The sequence below is a fragment of the Populus euphratica genome, unplaced genomic scaffold, assembly GCF_000495115.2.
Source record: "Populus euphratica unplaced genomic scaffold, PopEup_1.0 scaffold7.1, whole genome shotgun sequence".
Classification (NCBI taxonomy): domain Eukaryota; kingdom Viridiplantae; phylum Streptophyta; class Magnoliopsida; order Malpighiales; family Salicaceae; genus Populus; species Populus euphratica.
Window position 1 is genome coordinate 993,910 of NW_011499871.1, and position 17,221 is coordinate 1,011,130.

Below are 17,221 nucleotides of genomic sequence, written 5' to 3' on the forward strand. Positions count from 1 at the left end.
GCCCCCCCCCCCCCGCCAAAACACGAACAGCGAAGATTTCGTGGTGGTGTTGGCATCCCCTAACTGTTGAACAACTTGTTCAAAAACCTCAACGCCTTGAAGAGCTCGCTTCATGTTGAATAAATCAATGAGAGAGTGCATAAATTATGAGCATGTGTTTTAGACCAGAAAGGAATAATGGTGAAAATGGAGATATACAACTCATCTTGGTATATAATAAAGCTGTCCCCGATAATTACCCGGCCCACGTACGAAATCAAGGAATTGAAATCTCTTTGCAGTTGGGTGAACATATTTTGTTAACTAATAATATTTATTTTATAAAAGAGAAATAGATATAAAGATGAGAGAGAATTAAAAAAAAATTTTTGAAGTTAGATTAAAATATTTTATTTTTTTTTAATAAAATTTCCTAAATTTAGGTGTGATCTTTTCTTTTATCTATCTTGTATCCATCTTTTCTAAAATAATTTTTTTAATTTTATTCTAAGATTGATATTATAATTGTTAAACCTAGTTTCAGAATTGATTCAGAAAAGAGTACGGGTCACTAGGATATCTCATGCATCATCAAGTTAAGATGAGTTAAATTATTTTTATTTAAATGATATTATTTTGATTTTTTTCAAATATCTTGGTATCAACTCAATTGAGTTTAGATGAGTCAACCAAATCACTAAAAAGTTGGTTAATTCAATTAAATTTGATTGAATCAACCTATTTTTTATTTAATTTAAATTTGATTTGAATTAATATTTAAGTTTTATCGAGTTAGATTAAATAATAATATTAAATAATAATGGTTGATATATAAATTTAAATTACAATATAGATATATATAACATATCCATGCTACACAAATATAAAAATTAATTCTATCTGGTAAATTAAAAAAATAATTAGACTCAAATCTAAATATTAGTCTTCCTAGTGATAATCCATGCTAACTAAAATCATTTTATCTTTTTATTCTTCTTCTTATTTGTTTATAACAAGTCTTAAAGAATTTGATTCAAGACATAAAAGAAGTCTTGAATTTAAACTTTATTTTTGGATAGTTTATGTAAATAAGTTATATGAGTACAGAATAAAGAGCTTATTTAAAAAAATATAAGATGAACTCTTGCTGATAAAAGATTATCCGAGATGCAATTATTACCATACCATAAAATGATTATCCTGGGAGGTCTGAAGACTTGTACATGGCCCAAGGTTATGATCGAAAGTTGAAATGACGTCGTTTGATAACAAGTAAAAAGATTATGTTTACAAGGACCAAGTCAACTAACTCCCTGAACAATTTGAAACGAACCTATCACGGATCGAGCCTTAGGGCCGAGCGGGGCTAACCATGACATTTTAACCATACACTCGAATCATGGAGCTAACAGAGTAAAAGTCTTCAGGAAGTTGCCGCAGGGCTCTTCTCTCCAGCCTCTTGGCAGTTGGCAGGGCTCAGCTCAATCATTGAATGGCCCAGATATTATTTTATTATTTTTTTCTTCTCGAGAAAGGAGCCAAAATCAGGTTTTCCTTCAACTTGGCAGTTGGCAGTTAGATAAGTAAAAAGTAAAAAGTAAAAAGAGAATCCAGACAGCCATCACAGAACGACATCCATGAAAAAAAAAAAAAAAAAACTGAGAAAAGAACGCTCGCCTCCCTTCACTTTGAATTATCTGATCTGATCTAATGTTGTTTGTTGTCCTAACCAAAGATTACTGAATTTACCACCACCACCACCACCACCTGTCAGTTCCATCTTGGTACCTTGTCTTTAATCATTTCTCTTAAATATTCCTCTAATCACCTAATTCCTTCTTCCTTAACCCACCCCCCCTCATTTTCCATTTCTTCTCCATAACTCTCACTCTTCTTCACTCACTCTCCGTCTCTGCCAATCTCTCACAGGACAGCCATGCCAGGTCTTGTCTCTGTTAAAACCCCACCAGATGCACCACCACTTAACGTTTCTGTGCCTGAGATCCGACCCGAATCTTCAACCCGATCCGAACAACCCAGAACCCCAACTCCCAAAAAACCCCCATCTCCTTCCCCATCTCGATCCAAACCTTCCCCTGCCCGCTCCGCCAAAAAACCCCCACCAGATTCTCCTAACCCGAACACTCTCCTATCGGATCCTTCCTTGGACAACCCCGATCTTGGCCCGTTTCTCTTAAAGCTCGCCCGTGACACCATTGCATCCGGTGAAGGACCCATTAAGGCGTTGGACTATGCAATCAGAGCATCAAATTCCTTTGAAAGAGTGGCCATTGAAAAAGGTGAAGAGCCAAGTTTGGATCTTGTTATGAGTCTTCATGTTTTGGGTGCTATTTATTGCAGTTTAGGGAGGTTTGAAGAGGCAGTGCCTGTACTTGAAAGGGCTATTAAAGTGCCTGATTTGAGTAAAGGAATGGATCATGCCCTTGCTGGATTTAGTGGGTATATGCAGTTGGGGGATACTTATTCAATGCTCGGTCAAGTTGATAAGTCCATTGAGTGTTATGAGAAAGGGTTGCAGATTCAGATCGAGAGCTTAGGGGAGATTGATCCACGAGTTGGTGAGACTTGCAGGTTTGTGGGTTTTGGATTCTGAAATGTTTTTCTTCATGGTTTGTTTTTTTCCCTGAGATTTCCTTGTTTTTGAAGGTGTTGGTTTTGTGTGATTGTGATTTGATTTATTGGGGTAATTAAGGTTGGGACTTTTGTCTAAATGAGAGATTAAGACTCTCAAGTGTTATTTAAATGTGTTTTTTCGCTGATTATGCTAATGTTAATGGATTTGGAGGGAAAGTGTTGATTTTTTTGGGGATTCTTTGTTGTTATGTGTTTGGTTGCTAATAGGGTAATTAAGATTGATTACGCCATAAATATCAAATATTCGGATTTGTTACATTAAGAGAAATTGGGATATTTTTTGTTGGGGATAACTACAATGTAGGCTATTTTAGGAAGAGATTTGAGGTTAAGGTTTGCTGCTGCAGGCTAAAAGTAGGAGAACTGAAGTTAATATTTCCTATTTTGTGTATGTTCCTATTTGTTTGGCGTTTTATATTTGTATGTACTGTGTAGTGATATGGTCTTTTTATCATAATATTAGTAGTTTTATTATTACTTCTTTGTTTGATATGAGTTTGTTGATGTTTATGTTTGTCAAATTCTTTTGCTATTGTTTTTTCAAAGTCTGATTAAATAAGCCTGATATGTTTAACACTGAGGTTTTGCTGGTTTCTGCATATGATGTATAGTGAAAATAGGTTTGAATCAGCATGTGTCTTCTTGTTTAACTTGATTTTAGTTCATTAATTTGGAAATGTCAGGTACTTAGCTGAGGCACATGTTCAAGCTATGAACTTTGATAAAGCCGAAGAATTGTGCAAGAAAACTCTTGAAATTCATCGTGCACATAGTGAACCAGCATCTATTGAAGAAGCAGCTGACCGCAGGCTGATGGCCCTTATATGTGAGGCAAAGGGAGATTATGAATCAGCACTTGAGCACCTTGTCCTTGCCAGCATGGCAATGATTGCAAATGGACAGGACAATGAGGTTGCTGCTATTGATGTCAGCATTGGGAATATTTACATGTCTCTTTGTCGCTTTGATGAGGCTGTCTTCTCATATCAGAAGGCACTCACTGTCTTCAAGTCATCAAAGGGTGACAACCACCCTTCGGTTGCATCTGTCTTTGGACGTCTTGCTGACTTGTATCATAGGACTGGAAAACTCCGAGAGTCCAAGTCTTACTGTGAAAATGCTCTGAGGATATATGCGAAACCTGTGCCGGGAACCACGGCAGAGGAGATTGCTGGGGGATTGACTGAGATTTCTGCCATTTTTGAGTCCGTGGATGAGCCTGAGGAGGCATTGAAGCTCTTGCAAAAGGCAATGAAGTTGTTGGAGGATAAACCAGGACAGCAAAGCACCATTGCAGGGATTGAAGCTCGAATGGGAGTGATGTTTTACATGGTTGGGAGATATGAAGAAGCAAGGAACTCATTTGAGAGTGCTGTAACAAAACTTAGAAGTAGTGGTGAGAGGAAGTCAGCCTTCTTTGGGGTTGTGCTGAACCAGATGGGATTGGCTTGTGTACAACTGTTTAAAATAGATGAGGCTTGTGAGTTATTTGAAGAGGCAAGGGGGATACTGGAAAATGAGTGTGGCCCATGCCATCAAGATACCATTGGAGTATATAGCAATCTTGCGGCAACTTATGATGCTATGGGGAGGTAATATGTTATTTCAAACTATTGCTACTCAATATTTATGACTTCAGACATTTTCTAGTTAGATCTCAGTGCAACTTGTTTTTCATCAAAATTTGAATTTTTTTGCTTCAAATTAATTTTTTTTAGTGTTTTTGGATTGTTTTGATATGTTGATGTCAAAAATAAAAAAAACATTATTTTGAGGTATTTCTGAGCGAAAAACACTTTGAAAAGCAACCTCTACTATACTATCTAACATCCTCTTATTATAACAAGTGGTTGAGTTATCCATTTTGATGTTTGAGTTTGAATTTTGTCCCCCGGGGAGGATTTCTGGACAGTATAATTGGTTGAGTTTATGTTACTAGTTTAGCACATTCTTTTCTGTGAAGTTGTTGGGTATGCTCCTCGTATTGTGAAAATTACTTATGCTTTCACCTTTTGGCTTAAGTTTTAAAGTGTTCATTCCAGTTTTATAATTTTCGTTTTGTAAAGCTTATAATGATTACTTATAGTAGAGACAGCGTTTTGGGTTTCCAACGTTACTACTTTGAACGTTGCTTAAAGCTATAGATTTATTTATTTATTTTTGTCTCGTGTTGATCTTCATGGCTTCCATTGCAGGGTTGAAGATGCAATAGAGATCTTGGAGCATGTTCTAAAGCTCAGAGAAGAAAAGCTTGGAATTGCAAATCCCGATTTTGAAGATGAGAAGAGTAGGCTAGCTGAGCTCCTGAAAGAAGCAGGCAGGGCTCGTAACAAAAAGGCAAAATCATTGGAGAATCTCATCGATCCTAATTCAAGGAGGACTAAGAAGGAATCAACGAAGAAGTGGGGTTTTAGAATTTGAAAATGTACTGATCGTATTTATCTACTTTACCACACCTGCACATTCTGTAGCATAGAAGACCCTGTATAGTGTCGAAGTTTCTGTTCCTTGAGCTTTGAAATCCATTTGTTGTCTATTTGAATTGTTTTATTGCTTGTCTGTATTGTTTCCTCAAAGTTGTTCACCGCAACGAAGAATGTTCATTTGAGCGAATAAATTTTGAGAATGCCTGATGTTTTCTTATGCATGTCTCAATCATGACCCTGCGGCCCCCTCATATTATTGCTGTAACATGAACTCAAGAATTCATGTGATATACACAACTCCCCAAATGGTTTTGTGGAGGTTGCATCTTTCTATCTGGTAACAAATTTTACCTAATCTTCTAGCGCATTGCCAGAGTTTGAGCTTGCATGGTGGCATCGAGAATAGTTGGTAAAAACTCATGTAACCTACGCTCTAAATGATCGCACAGCCCAACCAATGATAGCCTGCCGCCCGCTCGACATGGACTTTCTGTCATAAAAGCAGCGTGGGCTCCCGTCAATCTATAAACTGCTATGGTAAGTATCAGCTAATCCCAACCATATATCTACTTGTGTCTGAAAAATAAACCCCACTGTAACTTGAGTCTTCACCCTACTCAACCAATGGCAAGAACTTTCTCTAGTAATCAATGCCAAGTGATAGGATAAGGATATCCGTCAAAATATTGATTAATTAAATAGATTAGAATTAAGCAGCATTTTTGCTAATGGGCTATATGGGTGGGTCTTATCAATGATTTAGGCACTGCAGATTTCTTGATGTGGACTGAACTCTACTGCCATAAGCCTACAAGTCCATGTACCTGTGATGGCATGGATGCCATCACTGCTTTGCATGGACAAGCCCCTAGGGAATACACTGCTGCAAATTTGCTTAAAAGGATTTACCATTGCCAAGTATACTAAAACGCTAGGGAATTCACTGTAACAGTGAACAGTGACAGGAAAAATTTCTCCAATTTCAACTATTTTTTTCAATGCCCAACCTTCTATGCCCATTTTGTCAAAATTGGTAAATTATGGACAAAATTCGGAAAAAGGACCAAAATGCAAAACAAGAAGAAACCCCATTGCCAATTTAAAATTGAAGCTAAAAGTTTTTTGAAGGTTGTTATGTCATTTATAAAAGGGTTTTGAAATATTTTTCAGTGCAAATGACTTAAAAATTTAGATTTTTGAAATCCTCCCTCAATTTTTTAATCTCAAGTGGTGGTTATATTTTGAGTATGTATAGGTGACATGTTATCTACTTTCTTTTCTCTCAAAAAATAAAAGGTTTTATTTAAAATAAAAATAGACATAAATAGTGACCAATCATTTATATAGTTGAGTGGTTAAAATAGTGAATTTATTACGGTTGGGTAATCATAATCTTATGATTTGAATCACGGGTTTGAAATGTTAACCCGGATTAAAATTAATTTTTTTTATTTACTTTTACATAATGATTTTACTTTTCAATTTCATCATTCTCCTTTTTGTGTGTGGTATAATCATATATTTATAGGTGAATAAATTCTTTGATTTGAAGGCAAAACAAACTAAAATCAACCATTGAATTTAAAAAATAAATCCTAACCATTCATTTGATAACTTGGAGACAAAATAAAGAAAAATGAATCCTTGGATTAGAAAAAATAGGGTGCTTAGTGAGAGGGTTTTCAATTTTCAAATTGATCCTTTCCTATCCATAATTATAATTAGATCACTAAAAATTAAATGCATTTCTTCTTCTTCTTCTTCTCTCTCTCTCTCTCTAAATTGTTTGGAAAAGACATCAAAAATGATATAAATATGTCAAGAACATATTTTTGAGTTTTTTTGTTGCTATTTTTTTTTCTCAAAATGTTTTCAAAAATAGAATAAAAAATTGGATACAAACAAATGTATCTCTTTACAACGCTTATGAAATAAAATCTGATTAAGGTTTTGCATAGTGAGCTTGTAAAGAAAAAATATATACTTGACTTATTGGGTAATCCACCAATCCAAAGAAGAAAATGATCACATTATTATCGGTGATCTGTTCTCTTTTAAAATTCAATAAACCAGTTTATTTTTACGGATAACCTGTCCATTTTAAAATTCAAATGCTAGTCTATTTTCATAGACGACTTGCTCATTCAAAAATTGGTCTATTTACATGAGTGACCCGTCCCTTTTGACATTCAAAGATTAATCTATTTTCACAGATGATCTGTTCATTTTAAAATTTAAAAATTGATTTATTTTCACTAGTGACCTATCCTTTTTAAATAAATTTTTTTAGCAAATGTCCATATTTTTCTAAAATTAGTTTATTTTAACGGGCGACCCGTCTATTTTAAAATTTAAAAAACTGATATATTTTCAAGGGCGACTTGTCTTTTTTAAATCCCAGAAAGAACTTCAACAAGCATTTATTCTGAAATTGATCTATTTTCATAGGTGACTTGTCCTTTTTAAATTTTAAAAAGAACTTCATCAAGCATTCATGCTATTCTAAAATTGATCTATTTTCATGAGTGACCAACTCATATTGAAATTAAAAAACTGATCTATTTTCACAGACTACCTACCCATTCAAAAAATAGTTTGTTTTCATAGATGACCTATTTATTTTGAAATTCAAAAATCAATTTATTTTCACTAATGACCCGCCCTTTTCAAATTCTAAAAAGAACTTCAACAAATGTTTATGCTTCCCTAAAATGGATCTTTTTCATAGGTAACTTACCCATTTTAAAATTCAAAAACTGGTTTATTTTCTTGAGTGACCTTTTTGTTCAAAAACTAGTTAATTTTCATGGACGACCTACCTTTTTTGACATTCAAAGATTGACCTATTTTCATGGGCAACCTGCCATTTTTTAAATTCCAAAAGGAACTTCATCAAACATTTATTCTTTCCTAAAATTGATTTATTTTCACGAGCGACTTGTCCTTTTTAAATTTCAAAAATTAATCTATTTTTATGAGTGACTTGCTCTTCAACAAGAACTATGATTAAACTATTTACAGCTGGTTATTTTGAAATCCCACTATGGCAATTCCCTTTTAACAAAACTAAGATGTTGCCTTTATTTGGTTTAACTTGAAATCTCAATCTAGAGACCCCTTTAACCAGAACCTTGGTTTTTATGTTCAACTTGATCAATCTAAGATCTCATCTGGCAATTCTCTTTAATTAGAACCAAAATGTTGCATTCATGTCGGTCAACCTGAGATATCAATTTAACGATCTCTTTTAATCAAAACCAAAATATTTGTCTTCAGCTTAGTCAACCTAAGATACCAATCTGATAATCTCCTTTAACCAGAATCAAAATGTTGCCTCAATTGGGTTAACATGTAATCCTTATCTCAATAGTCCCTTTTAACTAGAACTTCTTAAGGGTGTCTTTAATTATTTTAATTATAGAATTGAAAATTGAATTCCTAATGATAAGGTTCTCAAAACTCAAATTCTTGATTGTAGGTTTTGTCTTGTTTTTCTTGATGACAGGGTTAGAACTTTATTATTTTCTTTAGAATTTTCTAATAGTATGGTTCTTCTCATTTTTCTTCCTGATTGCAGGGTTTAAAAACTAGGATTCTCAATGATAGGGTTGAAAAATTGGTGCTTCCTGATTGTAGGGTTGACCTAATACTTCCCGATCATAAGGTTTGAAAACTTGTGCTTTTTGTTTGCAGGGTTAACCTTCTCATTTCCTTGTTATCATAACTCAATGATTCTTTTTTTGTGAACTTAAATTCATGACAATTTTGCCTGATTTCATTGATTATTTTTTAATAATTCAAAAGCATTTATGCAATGCTTTAGGGATATATGATATACATGCATCGTTACCTGATTTGAAATATACCCCCCCCTTTTTGATATTTTATCGTTATAAGGTGCCTTTGTTTATTATCCACAATTATCTCAGTTTTTCTAATTCACTTGCTCATCCGAGTCTACCGTATGCCAGTTCTTCACTCAAATGTAAGTGTAATGGCCATCCTAAATTGTTCATGATGATTACTACTCTTATTGTTTGTCAAGTTTGATCATGTTTCTAAGTGTGGTGTTGTTTAACTAATCATAAAAGAGTTTAAAAAATCATTAACTTTTTGGATTCTCTCAAAATTGGCTTTTGATAAGTTGTATGTTATCTGCCAACAATCATCTAGTGTCAACCTCCTTTTAAATTGTCATTCAGGCATAAAATTGCTTTCAGTTGAACCATACTCTTGAAGTATATGTTATTATCAATTTTTATGGAAGTGTTAAGCATTAAAACAAGCTAAAAAACGCTTATCGTTGTATATTCAATGTTGCTGCAATCCCAAAGGAGGGCTTAATCTCCTTAATCTTGTCAACTTCATTTTGTTTCTCAAAATTTAGTTGCTATTTTATATCTTTTGAATCTTACTATGCTTTATACATATATGGAATATAGCATAATGCGATCTTTGTACTTGTTTTTGAAATGGAGATTATTAATTAGGAGAAATTGTTAGCTTATGGGCTTAATAGAATGTGTTTAAGTGAGGAATAAATAATTGGATTGATTTAATTATGCAGAAATTGGTGATTACTGCAAAAAGCACATCCCGTTGCTTCCTTTGCCAAAGGCTTCATAGAATTTGCTAAAGTGAAGATGGAACTACCAAAATCACTGCAGCGCATGGGCTCCTGCAAGCCTGTATCACAGGCTATTAAAGCCCAGTTATTTGGTCTTCCCTACATTTTACCTTTATGATGATGTTCTTATCATCGTGTGAGGAAGTAGAGAGCAGAGGGATGGAGATTTTAAAGATTTTAAGCTCCCCGTATTCAGAAATCTGAAACGTAGAGAGCAGAGGGATGGAGATTTTAAAGATTTTAAGCTTTAAGCAGGTTGGAGTTAATCCACTCCCATCTCATGCCTTCATGTATCAGCAAACCATGTCAAGATAAAAAGCCGAAGAGGTGAATCTCTATTATTCAAAGGAAAATTTGTTACTATTCAATCAAATTCTCAGAACAGAAAATCTACAGCATCTTTAGCCTAGGAATCTAAGAATTGTGTTCCAAACTTTCCATATTTACAACCTATTCATATCTCCCAAGTGCTCTCACAGGAGCTCCCAAGATTGGCATTTGTATCATGAACTGATACCCTGATCATATTACTATTTGATGATCTTGAAACATCCATACACTCATGCAAGTCAGCATCACGGGCAATCAAAACCCATTCATGATCATCATCCAGATACTTGATGTCAAATGTACCCACCTCCAACCTCAGCCTCTTGGCCACTTCCTCTTTTAACTCCGCAATCCCAGAACTCAGAGAGATTCGGAACCTTATTTTGTCTTCCCTATATGTTGCCTTTATGGTTACGCTATTCATTTCTTGCCTAGATGTTACATGCGGCATTGCGATCGAAAGAGCAGCAATCATTTGTGTGGGATTTATATCTGAACATAGAGGATCTGTCCATTTAGATTCTGGAACTCGCTCAACCACAATAGCATCTGCCATGGCAGGACAAAGGTTGCTCAAATCTTTCGAACTTCCAGTATCCTCTATTAGCATTCCACCAAATTGTTCTTGAGCTTCCGCTGCGAAAAAAGCATTAGGTATTGAGTAAGCAGCTGACAGATTTAGTTCCCTGGTTTGTTGAAGAGCCAGTTTTTTTGACCCCCCTGCTTTAACGCCTCGCTTATGGACAGGAGAAACAGATGGGTCCTTTGCAGGTGCACTTTCATTTTCTGGGCAACCTTGGCATGAGCCATGAGAAGTGGGAGTTCCTGCACTCTCATCCCTCGAACCTCCCCTTGTTTTGGATCTGTTTGAGCATTTACCTAACTCTGGTGAAAACCTGTTTTGCACAGTGAGTTCCTCTAGACTCAATTTTCTACATCCTAGCAATTGATCTTCGAAAACAGCCTTTACATCACTTCCTGGCGTTCTACAGGTGGGTGATCCATTCTTGTCACCTTGATGTTCAGGGGATTTAGAGTTTGGAGAGTTCTGTTGATTGCTCTCATTCAAATTGGGAGGCCAAGAAATGGTACCATCAGCGACAGGAAGAGAACTTGTAGTGAGAGGAGTTTGGTGAGTTCTGAAAGAAAATGCTCCTTCAGTGCCTTGGACTGATTCAATTACCCGCTTAAGCTTAGACAGGGAACGATTAACCTTCTTGATCTTGCGAGATGGCCAGCGAGATATCCCATGCTGCCTGCAAATGCGCTTCATTGTAGTAGGGCAAACTGTAAAGTGTAACACAAGAATTTGTCTAAGAATAATCCATTTTATAACATGCTATATCACAACATTAACCAGCTTTTATAAAGAAAGAGATCAGCATCTTGCAATAACAACAAGAAAATTACAATTGACAATTTATTCAAGTGCATAATCGTACCACCAAGGCTCATTGCAGCATCTTTCAGACTTCCAGTAAAATATTGTTGGAGAACCTCTAGACTAATCATTTTCTCTGCCTTTCCACGTTTCCTCTCTTTTGGCATTTTTGTCTCTTTCTCTGTAAGAGAAGCATGAGTTTGCGTGACATCTGCTTGAACAGCACTGCCTCCATTTTTTATGACATCCAAGTCAAACATTAATTGATTCTTTTCTGGATAAATTTGTACAATCGGTCCATTTAGCAACGCATTGTCATCTGGGGGGGATTTTGTAGATTGGGGTATCTGAATGCATTCAAGTCCCAAATCAAGTCTCCCATTAGTAGAAACTTGAATCATCTCTACAAATCCTTCCTCCTCTTCAAGTTCCATCCCAGAAGCAACCTTGAGACTCTGGAAATCCTGCTTCATTATTGCCAATATGGAGCCTAACAAAGTCTTCCATTCACGACTGTCTGTGATGCTAGGGGGCAGAAAAAATTCAAGGATGTAATCATCATCTCCAGTATAACTGCTCCGCAAGCAGATTGCAAAACAGCTGGTTAATCCAAACATGCGTGCATAATGTACTAGAGGATACTCAGTCTTGCGAAACTGGGTAATATCTGGGCAGAAGCACAGGTTGTGGGAAAAAAATGCCCTCCCAGCAACCCCTTGACCCTTTTGTAAGTGATGCTCAAGACAGGCCTCCCTAAAACCCCACATGTGAGCATCCACTACATAGAATGCCACATCAGTTGTGGACATGCAGACTTGCCCATTGCAACTGCCATCAAAGCTGGTACAGCTCTTCTTCAGACCACCGCCATAGGCCAGAACACTGCGATGCATGCATGGAACCCATGTCTGGGCCAAAGGCAATTTGTGAGTTTCACATACCATTGTCAATATCTCCAAAATTTCGGCCAGTGCATTTTGGCGACCTTCATTACAAATCTGGTTTAAAAGCAGTGCCAAGTATACATGTGTGAGAATAAAGGGGGAAGAAATGAGAAAAGAGGACAAGATTTATCTTGTTGTTCTCCAAATAATACCAGATTTTACATAAAATATGTTATTGCACCTCACCTGTGTGCTTGGAGGGTCCAATATCTCTGAACTTTTCAAATCTACTGCCTGCAGAACAACTGAAATTATGTGACTGGGAATCTCGATATGAATTACTTGCCAGGGTGTACGTAATATAATCAAAATAATCATATATTAAAGTTTTCCATAGGAAATCCCACTAAAAATTAAAGGATCACCAAGCTCAATCCAGAAAGGAAATAGCATGTAGTTAATATGCATATCAAAGGGAGATGAAACCTAACCTCAAGTGCCTTGCAGACTTTATCAACCTCGGGTGCATAGTTGATCTTATGTGAATTCATAATGAGTTCAACCACACCGACACAAGACTGTCCAGAAGGTTCGAAGACTGGCAAAGCCACGGTTCCCCGAACATTGTAGTGTATAGCATGATCAAGCCGTGGATACTCCTTGCTGGAGTAATACTGAACATTGGGAGTCCATTCCGGTAATTTTTGTCTGAAAACACGGCCAGGTAGCCCCAGCTCTCCATCACTCTCTCCGTCCACAGAGAACTTATACATAAGAGAGACCATCCTATACTGATGAAGTCCATTACTATGAGGATCAATAACGAAGGGTTGCCCTGAAGTTGTCAACGCATATCGACCCCCATTCTTCACAGGTGCCCAAACCTGAGCTAGAATATGTTGTTCAGTTGATTCTTTGAAATGTCTCAGGGCCCGTGTCATTCTCTCTTTAATAATACAGTACCCATCAGGGTTGTCAATTGGCCATAATCCCAAAAACGGAGAAGGAAGTTTACTGTTATCATCATTTTCCCCTTTGCTTTCAGTTACCGAATTTGGATTACCTGCATTGAGAAAATTTGCAAGTCAGCAGTGAAAAAAAAAAAAAACAAATGATTCGCCATCCTGATAGTGGTCGATGAGCTGCAATAGTGTATATAGAAGACAAACTGCGAGAAATTAAATGATACAGTAAACTGGTGAAAGAGCAAGAGCAGTCTACTTAGACTGGCAAAATCCTCTGTATGACCTCAAACTTGAAAGGATATAAATTTTGCCAAAAAGATGATGAAAAAGAACACCAATCTTGAACAAAGTCTCCAGATTTAAGGCAGTACTGAGTTCAGGTGTCGACTTATACCATTCATTTGAGAGAAGACAAAATTAAGACCATTAAAACAGACAAAAATCAATAACACCACTTTTTCCTTCTTGGATTTTGGTTTTCTCATCTCCCGGAACACTGGAGATCATGTTCATGTTTCGTTTTCATTGCTCGAGTCTTGGCTTTTATACAAGCACGCTTCCAGAGTTCAATATCTGTGATGAACAGATGCTTCGAGAAAGTTTTAGCTCAAATTCAGACACCAATGAAATTTCAATCCCTCAATACAATCAACAAGACAATAAGTTATACAATAAGCAGACCAAAGAAAAGTTCAAATTGACCGATCAAAAGCACTAAATATGACCCCAAAAAAATTAAACACAGAAAAGAAAACCCAACAGAAACTTCCTCTCTGCATTCACCACCGTACACAAAACAACAAACTTTTCAATCTGAGAAGGTAAGAAAAAAGTCAAATAATTTCTAACACCACCACAACAAAACTAAAAATTTACAACTTTTTCACCATTTCATTCATTCAAAGAAAGCATCTTTAGCATCAAATAATCTTCATTCATTCAAAGAAAGCATCTTTAGCATCAAATAATCTTCATTCATTCACGTACACAACACCAAAGTTCAAAAAGAAAAAAAAAAGAAAACAAATTACGGGACCGACATGTGAGTACGATAGGATTATCAGACAAGCGAAGGCCACCAACTAAAGAAGAGGAAGCCTGACCAGCAGCAGCACCAGCAGCAGCAAGAAGTCTATCATCAGCAGCATCAGAGAAAGCCCAGAGGGGAGAACAAGGCTGTTCATTAGAAGAAGAAATAAGAAAAGGTGACATGGGGTTTGAAGAAATAAAAGAGATCTGCTCTAAAGGCCAAGAGCTATCAAGATCAAGATCCAACTCCATTGACTTCCTTCCTTCGGACTCACCCCCTCCTCCAACTTCAGTTGGTTCTGGCATTTTTGTCTTGTTTTTTTTTTTAAGATTGAGAGTGGTTTACATTCAAAGAAACAAAGTTTTTATTGTGCATTAATATATTTTTCTCTTGCAAGAGATGATATGCAATTTGATGTCTTCTTCTTTGTTCTTTTTTTTCTTTTATCTGAACGAGAGAGGAAACGTGGGAGTGGTGGGGAGGGGGGAGGAGGGTGAAACACAATTTGGTTTTTGTCCTGCACAGATATTTGTGTGTGATTCCATGGAATCCATCAATTGTACTACTTGCTGCTGCTGAGGAAATGGAACATAAAAATAATGAGCCATCATTATCTGCTTCACTTCTCCTTCAATGAAACCAAAAACCAAACCATCCAAGTTGCCGCGTTCATTTCTCTTCGTTCTTTCGTTTTGTCCTTCTCCACGTCCTTCCATTGACTTAAAACTGCTAGTAAAAAAATAAGAAAGCTATTAGTTCCTAATTGCAAATTAGGACCCTATTTAATGTTATTTCAATTCATTCACTGTTACAACGTTTCACCAAATATATCCATAGTTTTTTCTTAAAAAAAAATAGTATCAGAGTGTTTATTTTAGCAAGAAAAATATGTAGTTTGTTCAATAAGAACAATAAAAAAAACTACAGAAATAAGTTGGTGATCAGTAACATTTGCCTCTTGGGTTGTGTTTGTAATTGTGCTTAATAATATTTTTTAAAGTGTGTTTTGTTTAAAAATATATTAAAATAATATATTTTTAATATTTATATATAATTAAAAAACACTAAAAAATATTAATTTTAAACTTTCTCAAAAAAATAAAAAAAAAATGATACAATAAGCATAATTTTAAGGCATCATCCATATTGCAGGTGTTTGAAAACCCACGACCTCAACAACCAATTTGCTTACACATTGAACAGGTATTTTTGGGAGGATATTTATTTTTTTTGCTTGTTTTAAAATTAAAGTAGTGTAATAAACTCGATAAAAAAAGAAGAAGAAGGAAATATTATAACGTTCTTGCACACCATGCCAATATGAGGGAAGCTTTTGATGTGGATTGAGAAGGGATTTAGCTTACACATAAGCTGACTCAAATATATTTTTACAGTAAAAAGAAAATTAAGAATTTAACTTCATTCAATTTGCTATGTTATGATCTTTTTTATTCTTTTTAAAAAGCTATACATTTATTATTATTTTTGTTGTTGTTTTTTAATTTGTGTATTTTTTTAAATCATTTGGAAAGCTATGCATTTAAATTAAAACAACAGTAATATCAGAAACATAATATCAAGGAAGAAGAATCAATGTCGCCCTCAAAATATTAATAGATGGAGACTTATCAATCTTACTAGGATCAATGCAGAAGTAATAAAGTTAATGAAAAAACAAGGATGAAAAATATAATCCCACACAACCCCCAATACACACACACACATGTATGTATGTATGTATTAATTGGTACCCTCATGGTATTAAAAATTCATTCTTAGATTTTCCATTCAAATCTGTTAATAAAATTTCCAGTTATTTTAGATTCCTCATTCAAATTTATTAATATTTTTTTTCTATTTCAAGAATAAAATGATACTGTTTCATAGATAACTGAACAATTTGCATCAGAATCTTACAATTATTTTAATTAATGCAACTTGGTTAAATGTAGTATTTGATTTTGTGATAATAGTTATTTTTTAAAATATTTTTTATTTAAATAATATATTTTTTATATTTAATATCAATACATAAAAATAATTTATAATTTTAAAAAATAAAATAAAATAAAATTTAAAAATATTTTTAAATGCAAAAAGTCACAAGGACTCCCGCTACAGAAAATACAATATAGTCACATGCAACAATTTTCTAGCAAGCCAATTTAATGCCCTGAAATGGAAATTAAATAATGTTTAAGGGTGTTATTATAATGGTTGTGATTGTTTTTTAAAGTATTTTTTAATTAAAAATATATTAAAATAATTTTTTATTTTTAAAAAATTATTTTTGAGATTATCATATTAAAGTGATCTAAAAACAATAATTTAAAAAAATTAAATTTTTATAAAATATTTTTAAAATACAAATAAATAATATTAAATAGCCATTGTATGTTATAATATTCAAGTGCAAATATATGTGGAAGTTGGTGTCGTAGAGAGTCCAAGAATACGCAGTCTAAAACTACAAATTATAGCTAGCTGTTTATTTCGACGGAGTCGGCGACATTGACAAATAGTCTAGCTAGTGATAGTGTTGTGGTAGGTTAGTATATTTAAAAAACAAATAATTTATAAAATAATAATGAAAAAATAATCAGGAATTTAGTATAGTTAAAAGAGTTGGAAATGATATTTGTAATTTTTTTAACAGATCAGAATTTATTTTATCATTAATTTCCTAGAAAAAAAATAGCAATTCATACAATCATAAATAATTGAGTTCTTTATCATTAAAACATAATTTATATAAGTAGTATATAATATATTTAATCATAAATAACAAATGTACACTATGACTTAAGACAGCATAACATTTTATTAAAAAATAAATTAATTATATATTTATTCATAATTATCATAACATATAATAATATGTAATTTTATCTAATAATCTTTCTAGTTTGTTCAACTCGAGAGTAGGTTTGTAATATTTATATAG

At 34.4% G+C, this 17,221-nt stretch overlaps 2 protein-coding genes across 3 annotated transcripts; one reads left to right on the plus strand and one right to left on the minus strand.

The window, feature by feature from the left end:
• The first annotated feature begins 1,596 nt into the window (after nt 1–1,596).
• Nucleotides 1,597–5,281, plus strand: LOC105127293 (nephrocystin-3-like). Its single transcript, XM_011028532.1, has 3 exons — nt 1,597–2,571; nt 3,318–4,226; nt 4,830–5,281. The coding sequence occupies exons 1-3, from the start codon at nt 1,916–1,918 to the stop codon at nt 5,053–5,055; spliced, it is 1,791 nt and encodes a 596-aa protein (XP_011026834.1). The 5' UTR covers nt 1,597–1,915; the 3' UTR covers nt 5,056–5,281.
• Nucleotides 5,282–9,993: 4,712 nt separating this feature from the next.
• Nucleotides 9,994–14,660, minus strand: LOC105127294 (Plant regulator RWP-RK family protein). 2 transcript variants are annotated; one of them, XM_011028534.1, is made up of 5 exons: nt 14,288–14,660; nt 12,774–13,345; nt 12,529–12,576; nt 11,460–12,396; nt 9,994–11,304 (listed from the first exon to the last, which is right to left on the minus strand). In XM_011028534.1, the coding sequence occupies exons 1-5, from the start codon at nt 14,580–14,582 to the stop codon at nt 10,142–10,144; spliced, it is 3,015 nt and encodes a 1,004-aa protein (XP_011026836.1). In that variant the 5' UTR covers nt 14,583–14,660; the 3' UTR covers nt 9,994–10,141. The 2 variants fall into 2 exon arrangements, with proteins under 2 accessions (XP_011026836.1, XP_011026835.1); XM_011028533.1 differs by having other exon boundaries at nt 14,279–14,660.
• Between the last annotated feature and the right edge of the window lie 2,561 nt (nt 14,661–17,221).